This window comes from Myxocyprinus asiaticus, chromosome 3 (genome assembly GCF_019703515.2).
Source record: "Myxocyprinus asiaticus isolate MX2 ecotype Aquarium Trade chromosome 3, UBuf_Myxa_2, whole genome shotgun sequence".
Taxonomy (NCBI): Eukaryota; Metazoa; Chordata; class Actinopteri; order Cypriniformes; family Catostomidae; genus Myxocyprinus; species Myxocyprinus asiaticus.
Genome location: NC_059346.1, coordinates 55,718,148 through 55,738,702, shown reverse-complemented (window position 1 = coordinate 55,738,702; position 20,555 = coordinate 55,718,148). Strand labels below are relative to the sequence as shown.

Sequence of the window (20,555 nt, the reverse complement as noted above, 5' to 3'; positions counted from 1 at the left end):
GAGGTCGAAAGTTCTTCAGCTAAATTCTCTCTGTGCTCAACGAACTTTGAAGCCTGCCCCCAGTGGCTGAAGCTGGAAGTGTTGAAGGTATGGGCATGTGTGAGCACCAGTTTCCGGGTGAAATGTCCACAGAGTGGCGCCAAAAGCCAGTTGTAAAGCACATTGTTTTTAGTTGTAAATTGTGTAATATAGTCAACAGGAATGCAAATTTTATTAACCTCCGAATCACGCTCATCACTGATTATGCAAACGTGTTTACTTAGTAGTTTCCGTGGGACCAGATCCCCTGTTTCTAAGGCTGCTCATGCAACACACAATAAACGCACCACAGGAAAAAGCAAACATCTTTAAATTGACGCAAAAATGTCTGATTGGAGATGTCACTAGTAACTCTGAATGAGGTTGATTTCAGGGTACCGCAACATTTGGTAGCAACATGTCGAATTTCAGTGTAATCATGTTGACGTGTCTGAATAAATTCGTCTGCAGTATACAGCAGCTCCACTTTTAGTTATTCCACTTTTCAAGGAATCAGACTGCAGCCAAGATGTGAAAGCTTTAATCTAAAGAAACGCAGCGCACATACACATTTTATAAAAACACATTTTAAACCTCTTCTGATCAGTCCTTTGTCTTCATGTGTGAAATGGACCAGTGCTTCATTTTGGGGCTAATTTCCTAGAATTCTACGTTGTGACCCTTCACTTGAAATGGGAATGTCATTATTAATCTATTATTTGAATAAAAATATTTTTCTGTGGGAGCATTTATTGGGAGTTTCTATTATTTTGCCTGCAAATCCTCAATGTGTTGTTACGAGCTGAGGAACACTCGATGTTCCACATGCTGTCCAGATGATGTCAGCGTTTCACAATGATTGAAATCATGAAATCCATTCATTTATACTCTACACAGGTCTCCTCTGCATATAGGCAAAAATCATGAGTTTTGAATGTTTATATTTTAAATAGGGTACAGAAAACATCCTTTTAGACACTATTTAAACTTTTTCACCTTCAGATACTATCAATGTACAGTAAATTGACAGCCTAAATCCAAAGATATTCCCATTCTGTTCATTAATAGTATACTTTTCCAATATACTTTAATTAGTTTAAAATCCGGTCACCCACTTATGAGACAGATCCATTCTATTGCATGACTGATCTTTTCACATGTACACATAGTACACTGTGTATATTGTGAAATGGACAAAGTGTCCATGTAAATAAGTAGTTCAGTTTTCACATATTTTAAAATGACATACATTAACAAATGCAGGTACAAATGTGAATTATGTTGATTTCATAGCAGAGGGCTGACAATTAGAAAAGGTCAGAAGAGGCAACAAAAGTGTCTTCTGTATTTGTCTGGAAAAATAGAACCACAAAACCTGGACCTTAGAGCCATGGAAATAAAAATGATATTGTTTGTGAGAGTGTGTATGTGTATACATGCTCTGTCTTTTTGCACACATAGCTTACATACAAGATATACACTAGAAAATTTGTCTCGATAGTATCTGCCAGTTTTATTAACAAACAGTAGAAACAAATTGTTTGGCCAAAATAATAAACAAAACTCAAACTAACTTCTCAGATAGCACACGTACATCTCTGAGATGCCTGTTTTAGATCTTTTCATCTGGAAAGCATCACAATCTAATTAACATCTGCTAAACATCTTAAAAAGATCAGATTTACAAACATTCGAAATCATAAACGTCTCAAAGACATCTGCTGAATGTCTTATTGACATCCGAGACATACTTATTGATATATATCTTAACAGAATAATGCAGAGGAGCAAACAACGTAAAAAATACATCTTCCAGATGTAACCACACACATCAAATAGATGTCTGGGTGATGTACGTGTGCTATCAGGGTAGTTACACAGGTGTCAAATCAATGATAGGACATATGTTGTTCTTATTATCTGCACAACTGGCTATTATAATTGGAGGTTTTCCATATTTACTTATTGTCTCCACTCTTACACAAAAGATATTTGTGGACGCTAAAATTAGCAACCAAAGTTAACGAAGTATGATATTAAAGGTGCACTAAGTAATTTTTTGAAGTATGTCGATGTGGCTTACATTGACTTACACTGACACCTAGTGGCCTGGATGAAGCATCACTCTAACACAGTAGTTTTCATTTACCAGTGCCATTGTAGAAATTCACTAAGCATAGTAAACCAGGATTAATTTAATCAATGAATGAAAGTGTCCAATAACAGGGCAGTTACTGGATTAAGCGAGTAGTATTCAGCTGGTCATGTGATGTAACATGGCTGCCCCCATGAGGTGCCCCTACCCCATGTAGAATAAAACAGCTTTTTATAAGGTTACCAATATGACTGAACTCTTCATCTCACATGAGTGGTCATGATTTTATACATATGTTTCAAAATTACTATTCATTTCTTTAGAAGTAAAACTTTTTAAATGAGGAAAAAAGTAAAAAAATACAGAGTGAACCTTTAAGGTCATTCCTGGTATTCTGTGCCTTTTGGGCATCATAACATTTAGAAAATCAAACACAGTTTTTCAAATCCCTTCTTTTGTAATCATGATAGAGAGATTAACTATGTATGATTGTATGAGATATTATATGTGAATTGTACTTACTTTCTCTCCAACGCATCATTTTACATTTTTGTTTTCAGATACAAATGCATGAAAGACGTTTTTGTTCTCTTTTTATAGTAATGCATTATTGATGCTCCAATACTTTTTCATTGACACTGAATTATTTGTATTTTTTGCTGACCTTAAAAAAATAATCCTTAATAGGGTGGACAAAATAATAACAGGGTGGACAAAACATGAAACCATAAATGATTTGGTGACACTTTATTTATGAATATTCATTTTTATTAAGACAACAACCATCGTATGTCAAAAGTTTTGGCAAAAATTTTGAAGTTTCCTCTGTGCTTCTTGACTGGGCTTTACGTTTGCTATACATATTAGTATATATTCATTTTTAGGGTTTGATGTAGCTTTTTTTTTTTTTTTATTTAAATTTTTTTTAATAGGAAACAATATATAAAACATTACACATACACTAATTCTTCAACTTAAACATAAATTACATTCACTGTCACTATGTACACTCTAACGGTCCACTCTGTTAGGTCTTCTGACTAAAAGAGTGGCCATTCAGACCTAAAGTCAGACATTGCACCATGCCTGAGCAAAAAGAAGCTAACACTGAAGGTTTATCAAATAAATGGATTTTAAAATGTTAATTAAAAAAAAAAAGAAAAGAAAAAAAACATATGAACTACTACTGACTTTTTTCATATTTCCCTCAACAGAGTGGACGTATTAAGGTTGACCGCAGATAAAATAAGTAAAAATAGATCATTAAACAATAGTGTTATTTATGTCTAAGATAGCTTTAAAAATGATATTGCTCAACATTTTAAGGCAATAAGATCATCATTCTTTCTAGGGACACAAAAGGCACAGAATACCAGGAAGGACACTGCAACAAGTACCATGATAATACCATATTTTGGTACTACCAGATTTTTTGGGACATGAATCATTGTAATAGTTCTTTGAATTAAAGTACCATTTAAATACCACTTCACATGAATATGATAATCATCCAGTGCCATGTACAGTAAAAGGACACAGTCCTTTTGCAAGGGGACCAGGGCAGGATGTTCTCATTACACATGGTGGCAGTGGAAACTTGATAGAGAACACACGATAGGTAGGCTACTCTTCACTTTCTCTGATCTTCATCTCACACTGGCTGGTGGTGGGCTGTTCAAGTGTTCGTGCGGTTTCATCTCCCTTCAGTGAAATTTCTCTGAGCTGCACTCCCCCACATGATTACTGACATCAGATGTTGCATCACTTCTCTTAAATTGCAGAACTTCCAACTGCCACAGATCGTCATTTTTTTGAAAGTTGCTTTGACTAAAGTCATTCATTTGTCTTTATGTTCTGTTTTGCTTTTAAATATGAGTATTTATCTATCTAAATCAGGTGAATCGAAAGCGTGCTGGATCTCTCGCTTAAAACAAGTGACATTTCTGGATATGTTTTTCGGATTTCTCTTGTGTAAGTAACCATGCAATTTTTGTCTATTACCTTTTTTAAATACAGTGGCCCCCAAAAAGTATTTGTACGCTCAAGCCACACTTAAACATGTAGGAATGTCATGTTATTAGATAAAAAATACCAAACCAAGTGGCATTTAACATAAGATATTATACATTTTCTCAGAACCTTTTAACCTTTCTCCATTATTTTTGCATTTACTTGTAATTAGCAAAATTTTAAGGTGATTTGTAGTGTATGAATGAGTTGTCCTTGCAGAGTGACCGCAGGTGATGGACATGCTCCTTTAACATTTTATAACCAGAAACTGTCCAAAAAGCCTTTAACTTCATCTCAAACCGTATATCTATTGTTGTACATGTGTTTTTGTAAACTGTTGCTTGAGAAGTGGACAAGAATCCTTTAATAGGCAAATAAGATCTTCCTGGATAAACAGAAATTATCCCCCCCCCCCCCCCCCCCAATTTATCCAATTAGGGTTGGATGACATTTGAATATGTTTAGTTTGTTATCAAAAGAGATTTTCTGTACACTAAATTTCTCTGTCATGTATATTCCAGTGGCTGACCATTCATGGGGGTTCAGTATAGAGACGCTGCGTCCCAGAGTTTTCACAGCGCCTGTGAAAGGCTCACATTTTGGTCATAAGGTTTGTCATTTTGGCCCAACGCAAGAAGACAGGTGAGAGGACCTGTGTTTAATGCAATTTCACTGTGACACATCACTGTCTTTGGGGCCTGAAAGCTGATGCGGGTGGTCGTTGAAAAATAACATAATCATGAATGTTTTTATTTTTCCAACATGAAGATTTAAGGTTAAAACATACAGACATGTATAAGGGAAAATGTTTTCAGATGCTGCAACTGGTCACCAGTTTTTGACAATCTTATTACTGATATACCCAACAATGTGAAAATTTTGTAAAAAAAACAAAAAAAAAAAAACAATCACTCATAGTAAGTCTTCATCATGATATTGGGATACACATGCCTTGCCATAGGAAAAATGGTGATATTTGGTGGTTTAAAATGCTGTAAAATGTTTCAAATAAAAAAATTTTAATCAACTTTAATATGCTTAAAGTTTAAATGGGGTTATTTATGTCAAAGATAGCTTTAAAATTGATATTGCTCAACATTTTAAGGCAATAAGATCATCATTCTTACTGGGGACACAAAAGGCACAGAATACCAGGAAGTACACTGCAACAAGTACCATGATAATACCATGTTTTGTTTTTTTACTAACACTAACATGCACTAATTTTTATTGCATTTACATTTAATCATTTAGCAGACACTTCTATCCAAAGTGACTTAACATTATCAATTCTTCATACAAAAGCCAACAATATCCGCAGTATCGCACTGCCAAGTTCTAATCGTAGCTGGAGTAGTATAGAAGTTAGAGCAGAAGAAAGACACAGAAGAAAGAAACAGACATGGAGAGGTTTTTTTTATTTTATTTTTAAATATAAAAAGTTAGTGCCTTATGCTTGTGGAATGATTAAGTGCTCATGGAAGAGATGTGTCTTCAGCTGTTATTTTGAATGTTGTGAAGGTCTCAACAGATTGAGTGGGGTTTGGAAGCGCATTCCACCACTGAAAAACAGATCATCTGATAATTTGACTTTGTGCCTCGTCACAATGGAACCACTAGGTGCCGCTCATTCTTTGATCGCAGGGAGGGGACAAAGACCTGGAGGAGTGAGTTAAATGTATGATGTACTCTTCTATGAACTGTCCTGAAGGCCAAAGTCAAAGCCTTAAATTTGATGTGGGCAGCTACATGTAGTCAATGGAGTGAAATCAAGAGGGGGTTACGTGAGCCCTCTTTGGCTGATTGAAGACCAGATGCAGCGCAACATTCTGGACCATCTGCTATGGCTTAATCATGCTAACTGGGAGGCCAGCCAACAGAGCATTGCAGTAGTCAAGTCTTGATATGACAAGAGCTTGGACCACGAGCTGTGCAGCATATTCAGACAGGAAGGGTCTGATTTTCCTGATGTTGTAAAGCATGTACCTGCTGGACCAGGCGGTTGAAGAGATGCTGGGAGTGAAGTTTAGCTGGTCAGTAAAGCTGGTTATTGGCTATCCTGGTTGGCATTTGTATTGTTGAATCAAGATGAAATGTGAGGTTGTGGTCAACAAATGGGTTAGCAGGGATCACCAGATGTCTTGGCAAGGTTAAGGTGGCGTTCCTCCATCCAGGCCGAGATATCTGAAAGGCAGGATTGAGATACGAGCTGAGGCGATGGGGTCATCGGGCTGGAACGTCAGGTGGAGCTGCCTATCATCATGCGTAGCAGTGGTAGGAGAAGCCATGTGCTTTTATGATCTGTCCGAGTGATGTTGTGTAGATTGAAAAGAGGAGAGGTCCATGCACTGATATCTGGGGAACACCTCTCCTCCCCAGGAGACCTTAAAGGATCTGCCTGTGAGGGACGACTCAAACCAGCCAAGTGCAGTTCCTGTGTGCCCAGGTCAGACATGGTGGATATGAGGATCTGGTGGTTCACTGTATCAAAGGCAGCAGCCAGGCCAAGGAGGATGAGGACAAATTATTTGGAGTTTGCACTTGCCAGCTGCTGGGTTTCAGTTACTGACTGGAGCGCAGTTTCCGTGGAGTGTCCTTTTTGAAACAAGAGAGTTACCCTGGTAACTGACAAGTGACCAATCGTGAGTCGGTACGTCACTACAGTCATTCCACCAATTTTTTTCAGCAACTTTGAATTTTATTACCGATGAAGAAATTCTGAATCTCTGAAAGCACATAAAATAGATTAGAAATTACATTATTGTGACAAGTCAAATGGATGGAAACTAAGATGTTGTTATAATAATGCACATTTTTTTTTTTTTTTACTTGTACTGCTGTCACTGTTCACATGTCATGTCAACTACCCAGGTACATCCTGATTCCCAGAATATTGTATGTTCTTATTTTTATAGTATGACCAAAATCATCTTTACTTTCTGATGTTAACACAGCTATGCAACATTGTTACATGAAGATCTTGTTCCATCATTGCACATCCTCCTTTACCTCACGAATCTGTCTCTTTATGTCTATAGTGTGTTGGTGACGGCCCCTCTCCTTGATAATGGCACTGGAGGTATTTACAGGTGTTCTTACAGTGGTCATCAATGTTCACAACTCCCTGTAAAAGGTGAGGTTGCACTATACAAGTATAGTATATACAAACAATAAAAAACAGTACAATGGTATTAACGTGTGTTTTTTGTTTTCTTTTTCTTTTTTTTTTTTTACAATGTTCTGATTCCATGTTTCTGGTTTCTTAGTAATACCCTGTTTTTTGGGCATGGTACAATGTATTGTAGGTACTTCCATGTGTTTTGGATGTATACCAAATACCATGTTTACCTTGGATGTAAATACCATGGCACACAGATCTGGTAATTATTCAGTACCATTATACTGTATATATATCAAAGAACCATGGTATTACCATCTGATACCATCACTGTGTAAATTTGGTTATGGATTGAAATGGATTGTGGTTGGTTAAAATAATATTATTTAAAAAAAGAGGTCTTTAAAGAAACTTAATTTGTGGATATGCATCTTAATGTATTCACACTACTCTAAAATCTTGAAATTCAACAAACTTGCAAAATTAGTCAAACGCATTGCTCCATTGCTTTTCTCACAAACTGTGAATCACATATTACTGTAACCCTGACAAACGTTTTGCCTAATCTCCGGTCTGGGTGACTGGAACATATAGAAAGTAGGTGAGGTCATATTCTGTAAGACAGTTAGATAAGGTTAATATCAGGTTAAATACATTTACTAACACCATCAAAACCAGATACTGTTTAGCTTGTTTGCTTGGTTTTGATTTGAACTCTTTCAATCAAAACTCTCAATGGGTTTGTTGTTGAAATACAGCCACAGTGTTCACACAATGAATGTTTCTATGAATTGTTTCTTTCACATTTCCTGCCTGACACTCAGAACTATGAGAAATGGGCTGTTTACTCACTCAAAAGGAGGAAGTAAATGTAAGACTTGTGTGAGAAAAGTCTTACATTTTACATTACCAGAGGTGTATAGCAACGAAGTACAAATACTTTGTTACTGTACTTAAGTACAGTTTTTTTAAATATTTATACTTGAGTATAAATATTTTTTTGGACTTTTACTTTCACTTCACTACATTTTGAAGAGAAAATTGATACTTTTACTCCGATAAATTTCTCCAGACCCTTTTGTTACTTTTGCGACTGAACACCGCAAAAAAATAAAGAAATAAATAAAAATTACAGCTGTATGTGCAAAAATGCATGCAGATCGGCGATAGTGATGTGTGATTCATTGAAAGAATAATTTCAGTCAAATATTTTAAATTTGATTCCTTTGAACTGAACAAAAAGATTCAAAAAGAGGTCTGAATTATTAGTTTTGGGAATCACGAATCTGAATCAAAATCACAAGCAAAGTGCGCGCTACATGTTCTGTCTCCACTGGGGAAGACAAGAAACTGCTCATGTGAGTTAAATTTTTTTTTTGGACTAATTAATATAAGTAGGCTTAAACATTATGAAAGCTGTTATGTGTGATCAGTCTCCTGCCTTTCCAGGAGACCTGTTCATATAAAAGGAGATGGGGTAAAATCTTTCCGTGGAAGGGAGAGCCACAGCAGCTCTCACACGTGATCCGTTAGCGCCACAGCAGCTCTCACACGTGATCTGTTAGCGTCACAGCAGCTCTCACACGTGATCCGTTAGCGTCACAGCAGCTCTCACTCGTGATCCGTTAGCGCCACAGGCAGCTCACACAGGCGATCCGTTAGCGCCACAGGCAGCTCACACAGGCGATCCGTTAGCGCCACAGGCAGCTCACACACGCGATCCGTTAGCGTCACAGGCAGCTCACACACGCGATCCGTTAACGTCACAGGAAGCTCACACACGCGATCCGTTAACGTCACAGGCAGCTCTCACACGCTATCCGTTAGCGTCACAGGCAGCTCACACACGCGATCCGTTAACGTCACAGGCAGCTCTCACACGCGATCCGTTAGGGCCACAGGCAGCTCTCACACGCGATCCGTTAGCGCCACAGGCAGCTCTCACACGCGATCCGTTAGCGCCACAGGCAGCTCACACACGCGATCCGTTAGCGTCACAGGCAGCTCACACACGCGATCCGTTAGCATCACAGGCAGCTCACACACGCGATCCGTTAGGGCCACAGGCAGCTCACACACGCGATCCGTTAGCGCCACAGGCAGCTCTCACACGCGATCCGTTAGCGTCACAGACAGCTCTCACACGCGATCCGTTAGGGCCACAGGCAGCTCTTAAAATGTTCACAGGCAGCTCACACACGCGATCCGTTAGCATCACAGGCAGCTCACACACGCGATCCGTTAGGGCCACAGGCAGCTCACACACGCGATCCGTTAGCGCCACAGGCAGCTCTCACACGCGATCCGTTAGCGCCACAGGCAGCTCACACACGCGATCCGTTAGCGTCACAGGCAGCTCTCACACGCGATCCGTTAGCGCCACAGGCAGCTCTCACACGCGATCCGTTAGCGCCACAGGCAGCTCACACACGCGATCCGTTAGCGTCACAGGCAGCTCACACACGCGATCCGTTAGCGCCACAGGCAGCTCACACACGCGATCCGTTAGCGTCACAGGCAGCTCTCACACGCGATCCGTTAGCGTCACAGACAGCTCTCACACGCGATCCGTTAGGGCCACAGGCAGCTCTTAAAATGTTCACAGGCAGCTCACACACGCGATCCGTAAGCGCCACAGGCAGCTCACACACGCGATCCGTTAGCGTCACAGGCAGCTCACACACGCGATCCGTTAACATCACAGGAAGCTCACACACGCGATCCGTTAACGTCACAGGCAGCTCTCACACGCTATCCGTTAGCATCACAGGCAGCTCACACACGCGATCCGTTAACGTCACAGGCAGCTCTCACACGCGATCCGTTAGCTTCACAGGCAGCTCACACACATGATCGGTTAGCGCCACAGGCAGCTCTCACACGCGATCCGTTAGGGCCACAGGCAGCTCTCACACGCGATCCGTTAGCGCCACAGGCAGCTCTCACACGCGATCCGTTAGCGCCACAGGCAGCTCACACACGCGATCCGTTAGCGTCACAGGCAGCTCACACACGCGATCCGTTAGCGCCACAGGCAGCTCACACACGCGATCCGTTAGCGTCACAGGCAGCTCACACACCCGATCCGTTAGCGTCACAGGCAGCTCACACAGGCGATCCATTAGCGCCACAGGCAGCTCACACAGGCGATCCGTTAGCGCCACAGGCAGCTCACACACGTGATCCGTTAGCGTCACAGGCAGCTCTCACATGCGATCCGTTAGCGTCACAGACAGCTCTCACACGCGATCCGTTAGGGCCACAGGCAGCTCTTAAAATGTTCACAGGCAGCTCACACACGCGATCCGTAAGCGCCACAGGCAGCTCACACACGCGATCCGTTAGCGTCACAGGCAGCTCACACACGCGATCCATTAACATCACAGGAAGCTCACACACGCGATCCGTTAGGGCCACAGGCAGCTCTCACACGCGATCCGTTAGCGCCACAGGCAGCTCTCACACGCGATCCGTTATCGCCACAGGCAGCTCACACACGCGATCCGTTAGCGTCACAGGCAGCTCACACACGCGATCCGTTAGCGCCACAGGCAGCTCACACACGCGATCCGTTAGCGTCACAGGCAGCTCTCACACGCGATCCGTTAGCGTCACAGACAGCTCTCACACGCGATCCGTTAGGGCCACAGGCAGCTCTTAAAATGTTCACAGGCAGCTCACACACGCGATCCGTAAGCGCCACAGGCAGCTCACACACGCGATCCGTTAGCGCCACAGGCAGCTCACACACGCGATCCGTTAGCTTCACAGGCAGCTCACACACGCGATCCGTTAACATCACAGGAAGCTCACACACGCGATCCGTTAACGTCACAGGCAGCTCTCACACGCTATCCGTTAGCGCCACAGGCAGCTCACACACGCGATCCGTTAGTGCCACAGGCAGCTCACACACGCGATCCGTTAGCGTCACAGGCAGCTCTCACACGCGATCCGTTAGCGCCACAGGCAGCTCACACACGCGATCCGTTAGCGTCACAGGCAGCTCTTACACGCGATCCGTTAGCGCCACAGGCAGCTCTCACACGCGATCCGTTAGCGTCACAGGCAGCTCTCACACGCGATCCGTTAGGGCCACAGGCAGCTCTCACACGCGATCCGTTAGCGTCACAGGCAGCTCTCACACGCGATCCGTTAGCGCCACAGGCAGCTCTCACACGCGATCCGTTAACGCCACAGGCAGCACAGGCAGCTCAGGCAGCTCTCACACACAATCCATTAGGTCCACAGGCAGCTCTTAAAATGCTCACAGGCAGCTCTCACACGTGATCTGTTAACACCACAGGCAGCACAGACAGCTCTCACACGCGATCCATTAGGGCCACAGGCAGCTCTTAAAATGTTCACAGGCAGCTCTCACACGCGATCCGTTAGGGCCACAGGCAGCTCTTAAAATGTTCACAGGCAGCTCTCCCACGCAATCCGTTAGGGCCACAGGCAGCTCTTAAAATGTTCACAGGCAGCTCTCACACGCGATCCGTTAGCGCCACAGGCAACTCTCACACGCGATCCGTTAGCGCCACAGGCAGCTCACACACACGATCTGTTAACACCACAGGCAGCACAGACAGCTCTCACACGCGATCTGTTAGGGCCACAGGCAGCTCTTACACGCAATCCGTTAGGGCCACAGGCAGCTCTTAAAATGTTCACAGGCAGCTCTCCCACGCAATCCGTTAGGGCCACAGGCAGCTCTTAAAATGTTCACAGGCAGCTCTCACACGTGATCCGTTAGCGCCACAGGCAGCTCTCACACGCGATCCGTTAGGGCCACAGGCAGCTCTTAAAATGTTCAAGGGCAGCTCTCACACACGATCCGTTAACGGCACAGGCAGCTCTCACATGCGATCCGTTAAGCTGCGTTCACACTGCCAGTGACTTTGTCGCTGCATGTAGCCAGTGGCTGGCGGTTAGGTCATTAGTTAATACAATTCATATTATTATTAAAATATTAGTAAGGTTATTAATATTGTACGTTTATTCACTATATCTGATCATTTATATGGTTTCGTTTGCTGTCATACATGTAACACATTTTCAAAACAAATTATGTAATAGTTAATTTTACAAGCTATTTGATGATTTAAACCTACTTGGAATCCCCGCGATCTCAGATACACCTTTCCACGCATCATTTTTCTTAAATATGTCCCTGTATGTGGGCAGAGACATATCATATAACACTGGTAAATTGCTAATAGCAAGGATTAGCCTTTCCTCCATCTTCGTGTCACTGCAGGAGCTGAGAGAGAGAAGGATCACGTGAGCTCTACCGTTTTCTCTCGTATTGGCTGTCGCTCCCGAAAGTCGCTCTTCATTTGCGTAAAGTTAAATATTTCTCAACTTTGTCACGTCGCTGGACAGGCCCACATCCAGTCGCCAATGGTTGCCTTCGCTCGTGTCGCCGGAAGTCGCTAGCTCTCATTGAAAATGAATGAGATGAGGTTGTTTTGTCGCTGCGTGTTGCTGGCAGTGTGAACAGCTTAAACATCACAGGCTGCTCTCACACGCGATCAGTAAACGTCACAGGCAGCTCTCTCCCGATGAACACACACACACACACACACACACACCCAAATATAATAGAAATATGATAAATACATCACATACAGTATCCTCTATATTTTTGGTCTTTTTGTGTTTGGAGATTTGAATTGACGCAAAGCTTAGAGAACAGTGTATTCTGCGTTAAAAACAAAATAAAAAGTTACATTCTACATGATGCAAGTTTCATTCTATATAATGAATATAATATTCCAGTAAATCGTGCGCTGGAGCATTTTTAAATGAATTTTGATTGCTCTTCCTGCTTATTTTTTCACATTCAAAAACATTTTAGATTGATATAACTGGTGAGAGTTTAAGTAGCCGAATTCAGCCTTGTGTGACAGTGGTCCAGTGATAGCCGAGTGAGAGCTGCCTGTGGTAGTGGCAGCTTGAAAGATTTGACCCCTATTGTATAAAAGTCAATCACATGCATTTACATTTTACATTTAAACACGGTATGATGTGTATGAATAATTACCAGCGCTCATGAAAATGTCCAACAATATATATTTTTATATTTTATGAAGATGTGAATGGTCTTTGTCTAAGCAAAACTAGTTTTCTGGTGGTTGCTAAAGTGTTATATTTGCTTTGTAGCACATTTATGCTACAGTATGTGGTAACTAGGGTTTTCTGGATGGTTGCTAGGGCATGCTATGCAGTTGTCAGGGTGATCACTGCTGTGTGTTTTGGTGCATTGCTACAGTGTGTGGTTGTCAAGTTGTTACTATGCTATTGCCAAGTTGTTTTCTGTGTTCTTTTTTTTCTGTGTTGCCAGAGTGTTCTGGGTGGTTGTTAGGTTGTTGCTATGCTGTTGTTAAGTTGTTTTAACTACGTTGTTTTCTGTGTTTTTATTTTTATTTTTTTCACATTGCTCTGCAGTTGACAGGGTGTTCTAGGTGGTTGTCAGGTTGTTGTTATGCTGTTGCTAAGTTGTTTTCTGTGTTTTTTGCACATTACTCTGCAGCTGACAGGGTTTTCTAGGTAGTTGCCAGGTTGTTGCTATGCTGTTGCTAAGTTGTTTTCTGTGTTTTTTCACATTACTCTGCAGTTGACTGGGTTTTCTAGGTAGTTGCCAGGTTGTTGCTATGCTGTTGCTAAGTTGTTTTCTGTGTTTTTTGCACATTGCTATGCAGTTGACAGGGCGTTCTAGGTGGTTGTCAAATTGTTGCTATGCTGTTGTTAAGTTGTTTTAACTGTGTTTCAGCACATTGCTATGCAGTTGCCAGGGTGTTCTGGGTGATTGCTTATTGGCCCAAATGAAAAGAGCCCACCCCCACAAATCTCTGTTCTGGTCACTAATATGACTTAACTCCCTCCATCAATGTTCTGATTTTATGGACTTTATGGTGTTCATTTACACTCATCCCATAAATATGATCATTCTGATGTGACTTGAATGCACCATTAAAGGGGATAATTCATTTTAAAATATCACCCTCATTCGATCCAAGATGTGTATGACTTTCATTTTTTTTCTGCAGAACACAAACAAAAAAAGATTTTCAGAAGAATATCGCTGTTAAGTAGGCCAGTTCAATGTAAGTGAATGGTGGCCAGACCTCTGAAGCTCCAAAAAGCACATAAATGCAGCATAAGAGTAATTCATAAGACTAAAGTGGTTTTACCAATGTCTTCTGAACTGATCCAATTGGTTTTGGGTGAGAATAGACCAAAATATAACTCCTTCATCTATAAACCTTGACATTAGCAGTCTCCTTGGCAATCAGGATTTCAAGCTCAATTACACTTCCTATAGCGCCACCTAGGGCTCTGTGCATGCGTCAAGCACTAGAAAGTGAAATCAAGCTTGAAATCATGATCGCGCCTAGAGATTGCAATGGCAAAATATACAGTGAAAATGAGTTACAGTTTGGTTTGTTCTCATCCAAAACCTGGGCTGGGTATCACCAACAACGTCACAATAAGCATCATGATATAGAGGCCACGATACACTATGGTCCTAATAAAGTTCCAGATGTGGACTTCTGCTGTTGTAGCCCATCCGCCTCAAGGTTCGACGTGTTGTGCATTCTGAGATGCTATTCTGCTCTCTACAATTGTACAGAGCGGTTATCTGAGTTACAGTAGACTTTCTGTCAGCTCGAACCAGTCTGGCCATTCTCCGTTGGTCTCTCTCATCAACAAGGCGTTTCCATCCACAGAACTGCTGCTCACTGGATGTTTTTTTGTTATTTGGCACCATTCTGAGTAAACTCAAGAGGCTGTTGTGTGTGAAAATCCCAGGAGATCAGCAGTTACAGTTACTCAAACCAGTCCGTCTGGCACCAATAATCATGCCACGGTTCAAATTACAGAGATCACATTTTTGGTTGATGTGAACATTAACTGAGGCCCATCCACACTAGTTTTCGTTTAAAAATGCATCTTTTTCTCTACGTTTTGGCCTTCCATCCACACTGAGATGGCATTTTGTCAGCAAAAACTGAGCTTTTCAAAAACGCTCTCTGAAGTGTATACATTTGAAAATGCCATCTTTGCATTGTAGTGTGGACGGGGACGACGATATCTCAAAATGATGACGTATTCGTTGTCATGTGACGCAGTCATGTGATCCGTTCAACTTAAAACAGTGACTTGCCTCAATCCGGGTGGTGGAGGACGAATCTCAGTTGCCTCCACATCTGAGACAGTCAATCCGCGCATCTTATTACGTGGCTTGTTGAGCGCGTTACCGCGGAGACATAGCGCATGTGGAGGCTTCACGCTGTTCTCTGCAGCATCTACGCACAACTCACCACGTGCCCCACAGAGAGCAAGAACCACACATTATAGCGACCACAAGGAGGTTACTCCATGTGACTCTACCCTCCCTAGCATCCGGGCCAATTTGGCTGCTTAGGAGACCTGGCTGGAGTTACTCAACACCCTGGATTCGAACTCACGACTCCAGGGGTGGTAGTCAGCGTCTTTACTCGCTGAGCTACCCAGGCCCCCTGATAAGTGTTACTTTGTACTACCTTCACAATGCATTCCTTCATAGGCGGCGCAAAGTTTACTCAGAATTGCTGTCCGGCAACAAAACGCAAGAACAATTGTGTTTCAGCCCGTACATGGAACGGCGATTTTTCACATGTGTAGTTAGGGGATTTAAGCGTTTTCATATGTTTTAGTGTGGATGATCCACTTTCGGAAAACGCTTGAAAACAGCAGTGTGTACGGAGATCATTTCGAAAGCAAAAACACCATTTTCAAATGTATATGGATTAATGTGGACTTATCGTGAAGCTCCTGACCTGTATCTGCATGATTTTTTTGCATTGCACTGCTGCTACACGATTGACTGATTATATAATCGCATGAATAAGTAGGTGTACAGGGGTTCCTAATAACATGGTCATTGAGTGTATATTAATCTTGTCTGATGTCAGAAATTTACAGAAATTTGGAATGAGCCATTTTTACAGCTTAGTTTCCATTATTGCTAATTTTTTGGGATGGGGATGAAGTTTTGAGTTCTCAAAGTTAAGGTATGTGAGCATCGAGGCAAGATTTTTGTCATGGTTATCATCAATTGTAATCTTACGATTTTTTTCCCTTATAGTTGATCCAGGCATTGCTTTCGGCTTGTCCCTCGCCTGTGATGCCCATCAAGCAATTGTAAGTAATCAGTGTTCATTTTTACACAGTTGTATATTTTAGTCATAGTTGTACTCTTTTGACAATAATATCCTTTAAATTTAGTCAATATTTCATCATGTTTTAATCATTATTTACTCATTATTTAATCATTATTTAAAATGGCATATTATTCTAGTCAATGAAAATAACATATTTTAGTTAATGATAATGTGCAAAATGACAAAAACATGTGTCAAACTGTAACAAGCCAAACTTTAATCAAATATTCAAACATTTAGAAAAACATACGGTATAAACATTTATTAATTTAAACATGTATCAAACATATGAAAGATATAAGAAAACTGTTCTTGTTAAACCTGAGCTTCTGAAATAATGCGATGCTTCATAGACTGTCAATAGTACGTAGTATGCTGTGAAATCTTCAAAGGTAAAGGTTTGTAAAATGGCTCATCGAGGGCACATATAAATGACATCAAAACATGCGCAAGCAGATGCCACGAGACTGCAAGTCCACATCAAGTGCTCCATTTGGGACAGGGCTTGGTAAACTTTTTTTGGTAAACGCTGATGGTTTTTTGAGGTCAGATGTTGACAGGGAAATTTCTGTAGTGTGCTTCCAGTATGACAGAGATCCTGTGATTCTGTTTTCACTAGTGTGAAGGAATGTACTTTCTCTCTTTAGGTGACCTGATGCTGTAAAGTTCTACACAACTATTTTTGAACTGTTTCTGTTCCTCTCTTTGGTAAAATTAAGGAACTTTTCAGAGAAAGCATGTTGTGTCACACTCACACACAAACAAAGACACATATGCACACACACTTGTGATAAGATTGAGGACTCAGAAAAGACATTACCTTTGGCTGCATTTTATATTGGACTTCATATTGCACTTCATTTTGCCCTCGGACATGGCTGAGGTCAGAGATGTTGCAATCCAAGCACTATAGAACTGAATTTGGACTGCAGTGAGGAATTACTGGTTATTGTAACAACTAGAAAACTTCAAGCAAATCTGCCAGGCAAAAACAGTGTGCAATGCTGTTAACTAAAAAGATGTAAATTCTTCAAAGTTTAACTCTAAAAAGTATTACTTTAAAGGGGTCATGTAATAATTTTTTGTCATAAATTTTTTTCCTGAGGCCTTCTTATAATGTTAGACAAGGTTCCTTGCACCAAAAATATAAATAAGTTTTACATAACTACATATGCTTACATAATTCTAAGACCCTTATAATTAACACAGCGGAATGTGCCTATGTCAAAGATGAATCATGTTAAAAATTTTAATCCTGAAGAGGGCCATGCAGTCGATTTTACATGAAATGAAAATGGAGATTCTTTTTTTTTTTTTTTTTTTTTTTTTCATAATAGTACCCCTGTAAAATTCCAGGATTACATTCTTGCAATTTTCTTGTGTTTTTTTTTTTTTTTGTTAACCAAACTACTGTGTTTCCTTAAACTAATTCCTTTCAGAGGTCAAAATCACAATATCTAAATGTCAATGTCGGATTTGTGGAATTCAGTAGAACAAGAATTGCCTCTGGTTTCTAGGACTTTTGCAAAATGCTTTTTTTAAGTTTATAATAGAATTTACACTTTTTAACATTAAAGAGGAAGCCCTAATGTAACAGTAACTTAAAAAAAAATTATAATAATAGTAATTAAGTATATTTTAAATGTTTTCTTTACCTTCTCTATCTCTCTTTCAGGCATGCGGTCCTCGTTTAATGCATAAATGTGAGGGGTTTAATTATCTCAATGGTCAATGTGTTGAGATAAGTCCTCACTTATCTGTGGCTGACACACTGAAGCCTGCTTTCCAAGGTATCAGAACAATTCACTGAAAATACATTCATATTAACAAACACATAATATAATTATATATATATATTTATATATATATATATATATATATATATATATATATATATATATATATATATATATATATATATATATATTGTGTGTGTGTGTGTGTGTGTGTTTTGGAGAATGGGTAACACATACAATATGGTTGTTCATGATAACATAAATGAACGCAGTAGTTAACATGAACTAATGTTAAATAATGTTAATATCAACATTTACTAACACATTTTTAACATTTAAAATTATACACCTTAATGTTAATTAATATATTATGAACTAATTAAAATAATTAATAGTAGTATATTAATAAATTAATATGAACAAATCTTAATAAATGCTTTACAAATATATTGTTCGTTGTTAGTTCATAACTAATGGTAACTCACAGAAACAAGGGTTGGGGAAGCTAAAATGACTAAAATGAATCAGATTTCCCAATGTTCAATATAAGTGAATCGTTTATTTTAACTGCTTAATTTACATAAACTGTCCAAAGGAACATATTCACGTTAATGATTTCCCAGCAGTACATAAGAGAGAGGACAGTTTAGGTGAGTGTAATTGATACCTGGGCCGTAACACAATATACTTTGAGGGGGACATGTCCCCCCAATAATTGATTTCCTTGTTGATGTTCTGCTGCAGTCCATTATGCACTGCTGTCTAATTCAATAAGTTGTTGCAGGAATAACATAATGGTTTAAAAAAGTTTCATTTTTACCGCACTCAGTAGTCTAACACCGCTCGTCAATGTAATATGAGATTTCATATGCAGTTCAAGTTAAGAGTGTTAGTGTCATGTGAGATGTAAGTATCTATCTAAACATGCAGTATTTGACCACTGTTTTATGATTAAAATGTTGTACCAACCGACATTAATTTCCAAGGGTGCAAACTATTCATGATAGTGATTCGTACTGTATGTCATTCATAACCGCATGTATGTGAAAACATTAACGGAGTAGTGTTCAGCGAATCAGGCTTAAGACAAAGAGCTAATGTGTATATTCTAAAGGAATTTAATGAATGTGGTAGTCTGGCAGGCTCTGAAGTAGCTTTTTAGAAAATTCTCTTGACATTGTCTAAGAAAATTATCTATACAAAAAAACACAAAGTAGCGTTATCACACTCAGATTGAAACTAGAACATGGTGAGTCCTGTGACTTGTGACTTATATTGTGCTTTTAGGTTTTGCCAAGGACAGTGTCATATATTCTTAATGCAAATATTATCAGGTAATAATTTAAAATCAATTTAAGATTTTCTAAATAATTTCTTTGTCTTTATATTCTGAATTTTGTACAGCATCTCCTAAGAGTCTTCTTTAAAAGACACATATATAAACAAACACAGAAAAAAAGTGTTTATCCACATAGAAAAACAATGAAAAAAATACAATTTAAATGACTACATACAAAAAAACAACATTGTCTCTCTCCCCTAACCATTGTTGAGACCCTCCAGGAAGGCCACATATCTGCCCCATTTCTTTCTGTAAGCCTCCATGTTACCCAGCCATCTATGCATAATTTCCTCGAAAACCGCCACCTCGCCCAATTCGGTGCACCACTCCTGAAGGGAGGGAGAAACAGCTGCCTTCCAACCTCTAAGAATTATTTGCCTCCCAATCATCACACTGGATAGAACCCACTTTTTTTATATATTTGTCATTTATATCAATGGCTGTCCCATCCCCCAAAATACACAGTCTTGGGCAGAGAGTAACATCAGTGCCCAACACTTCACTGATGAAGTTCTGGACTTCCGACCAGAACTTCTGAATCTTCGCACAGAAACAAAAGGCATGGGCTATGTCCCCATCTTCCGACTAGCATCTCCAACAGGTAGGTGTATCTATTAAACCAAGTCTATACAACCTAGAGGGGGTCCAATAGAAACGATGTTAAATTGCATAAGACGTACCTTAGCGTCTCTGGATATAGATGTGAAATTTTTTAGAATCCTTTCCCACTCCCCATCCTCTAGTGCCATGTTCAAATCCTTTACCCATAACCCCTTGAGAGATCATAAAGCTCAGTCACCAAGACTCTGAATCAGCAAAGAATAGTACACCGATGCTTTGTGACCCTTCCAAAAAGCAGCAATCTCAACACTAAGGGTGTCTGCCGCTTTAGGGGGCTGTATACTACTTCCAAAAACAGTACATAATAAATGGCGTAACTGTAAATATCTGAAGAATTGAGACCTCGGAATCACAAATTGCTGTATAATATTAACAAAAGATCTCAATACTCTCCAAGCGCAGCAAC

The 20,555-nt window shown here is 40.3% G+C and overlaps 1 protein-coding gene across 3 annotated transcripts in view; it reads left to right on the top strand.

Moving 5' to 3' along the window:
- Positions 1-3,842: 3,842 nt before the first annotated feature.
- The window catches only part of LOC127417057 (integrin alpha-M-like), a 60,228-nt gene continuing 43,515 nt past the window's right edge, over positions 3,843-20,555 (top strand). The window contains exons 1-5 of one of the 3 annotated variants that reach the window (XM_051656765.1): positions 3,843-4,084; positions 4,645-4,765; positions 7,162-7,256; positions 16,375-16,430; positions 18,126-18,240. In XM_051656765.1, coding sequence (XP_051512725.1) covers positions 3,850-4,084; positions 4,645-4,765; positions 7,162-7,256; positions 16,375-16,430; positions 18,126-18,240 — 622 coding nt within the window. In that variant the 5' untranslated portion in view covers positions 3,843-3,849. Of the gene's footprint in view, positions 4,085-4,644; positions 4,766-7,161; positions 7,257-16,374; positions 16,431-18,125; positions 18,241-20,555 lie in introns of those variants that run through there. The other 2 variants (XM_051656757.1, XM_051656775.1) reach the window with 2 other exon arrangements.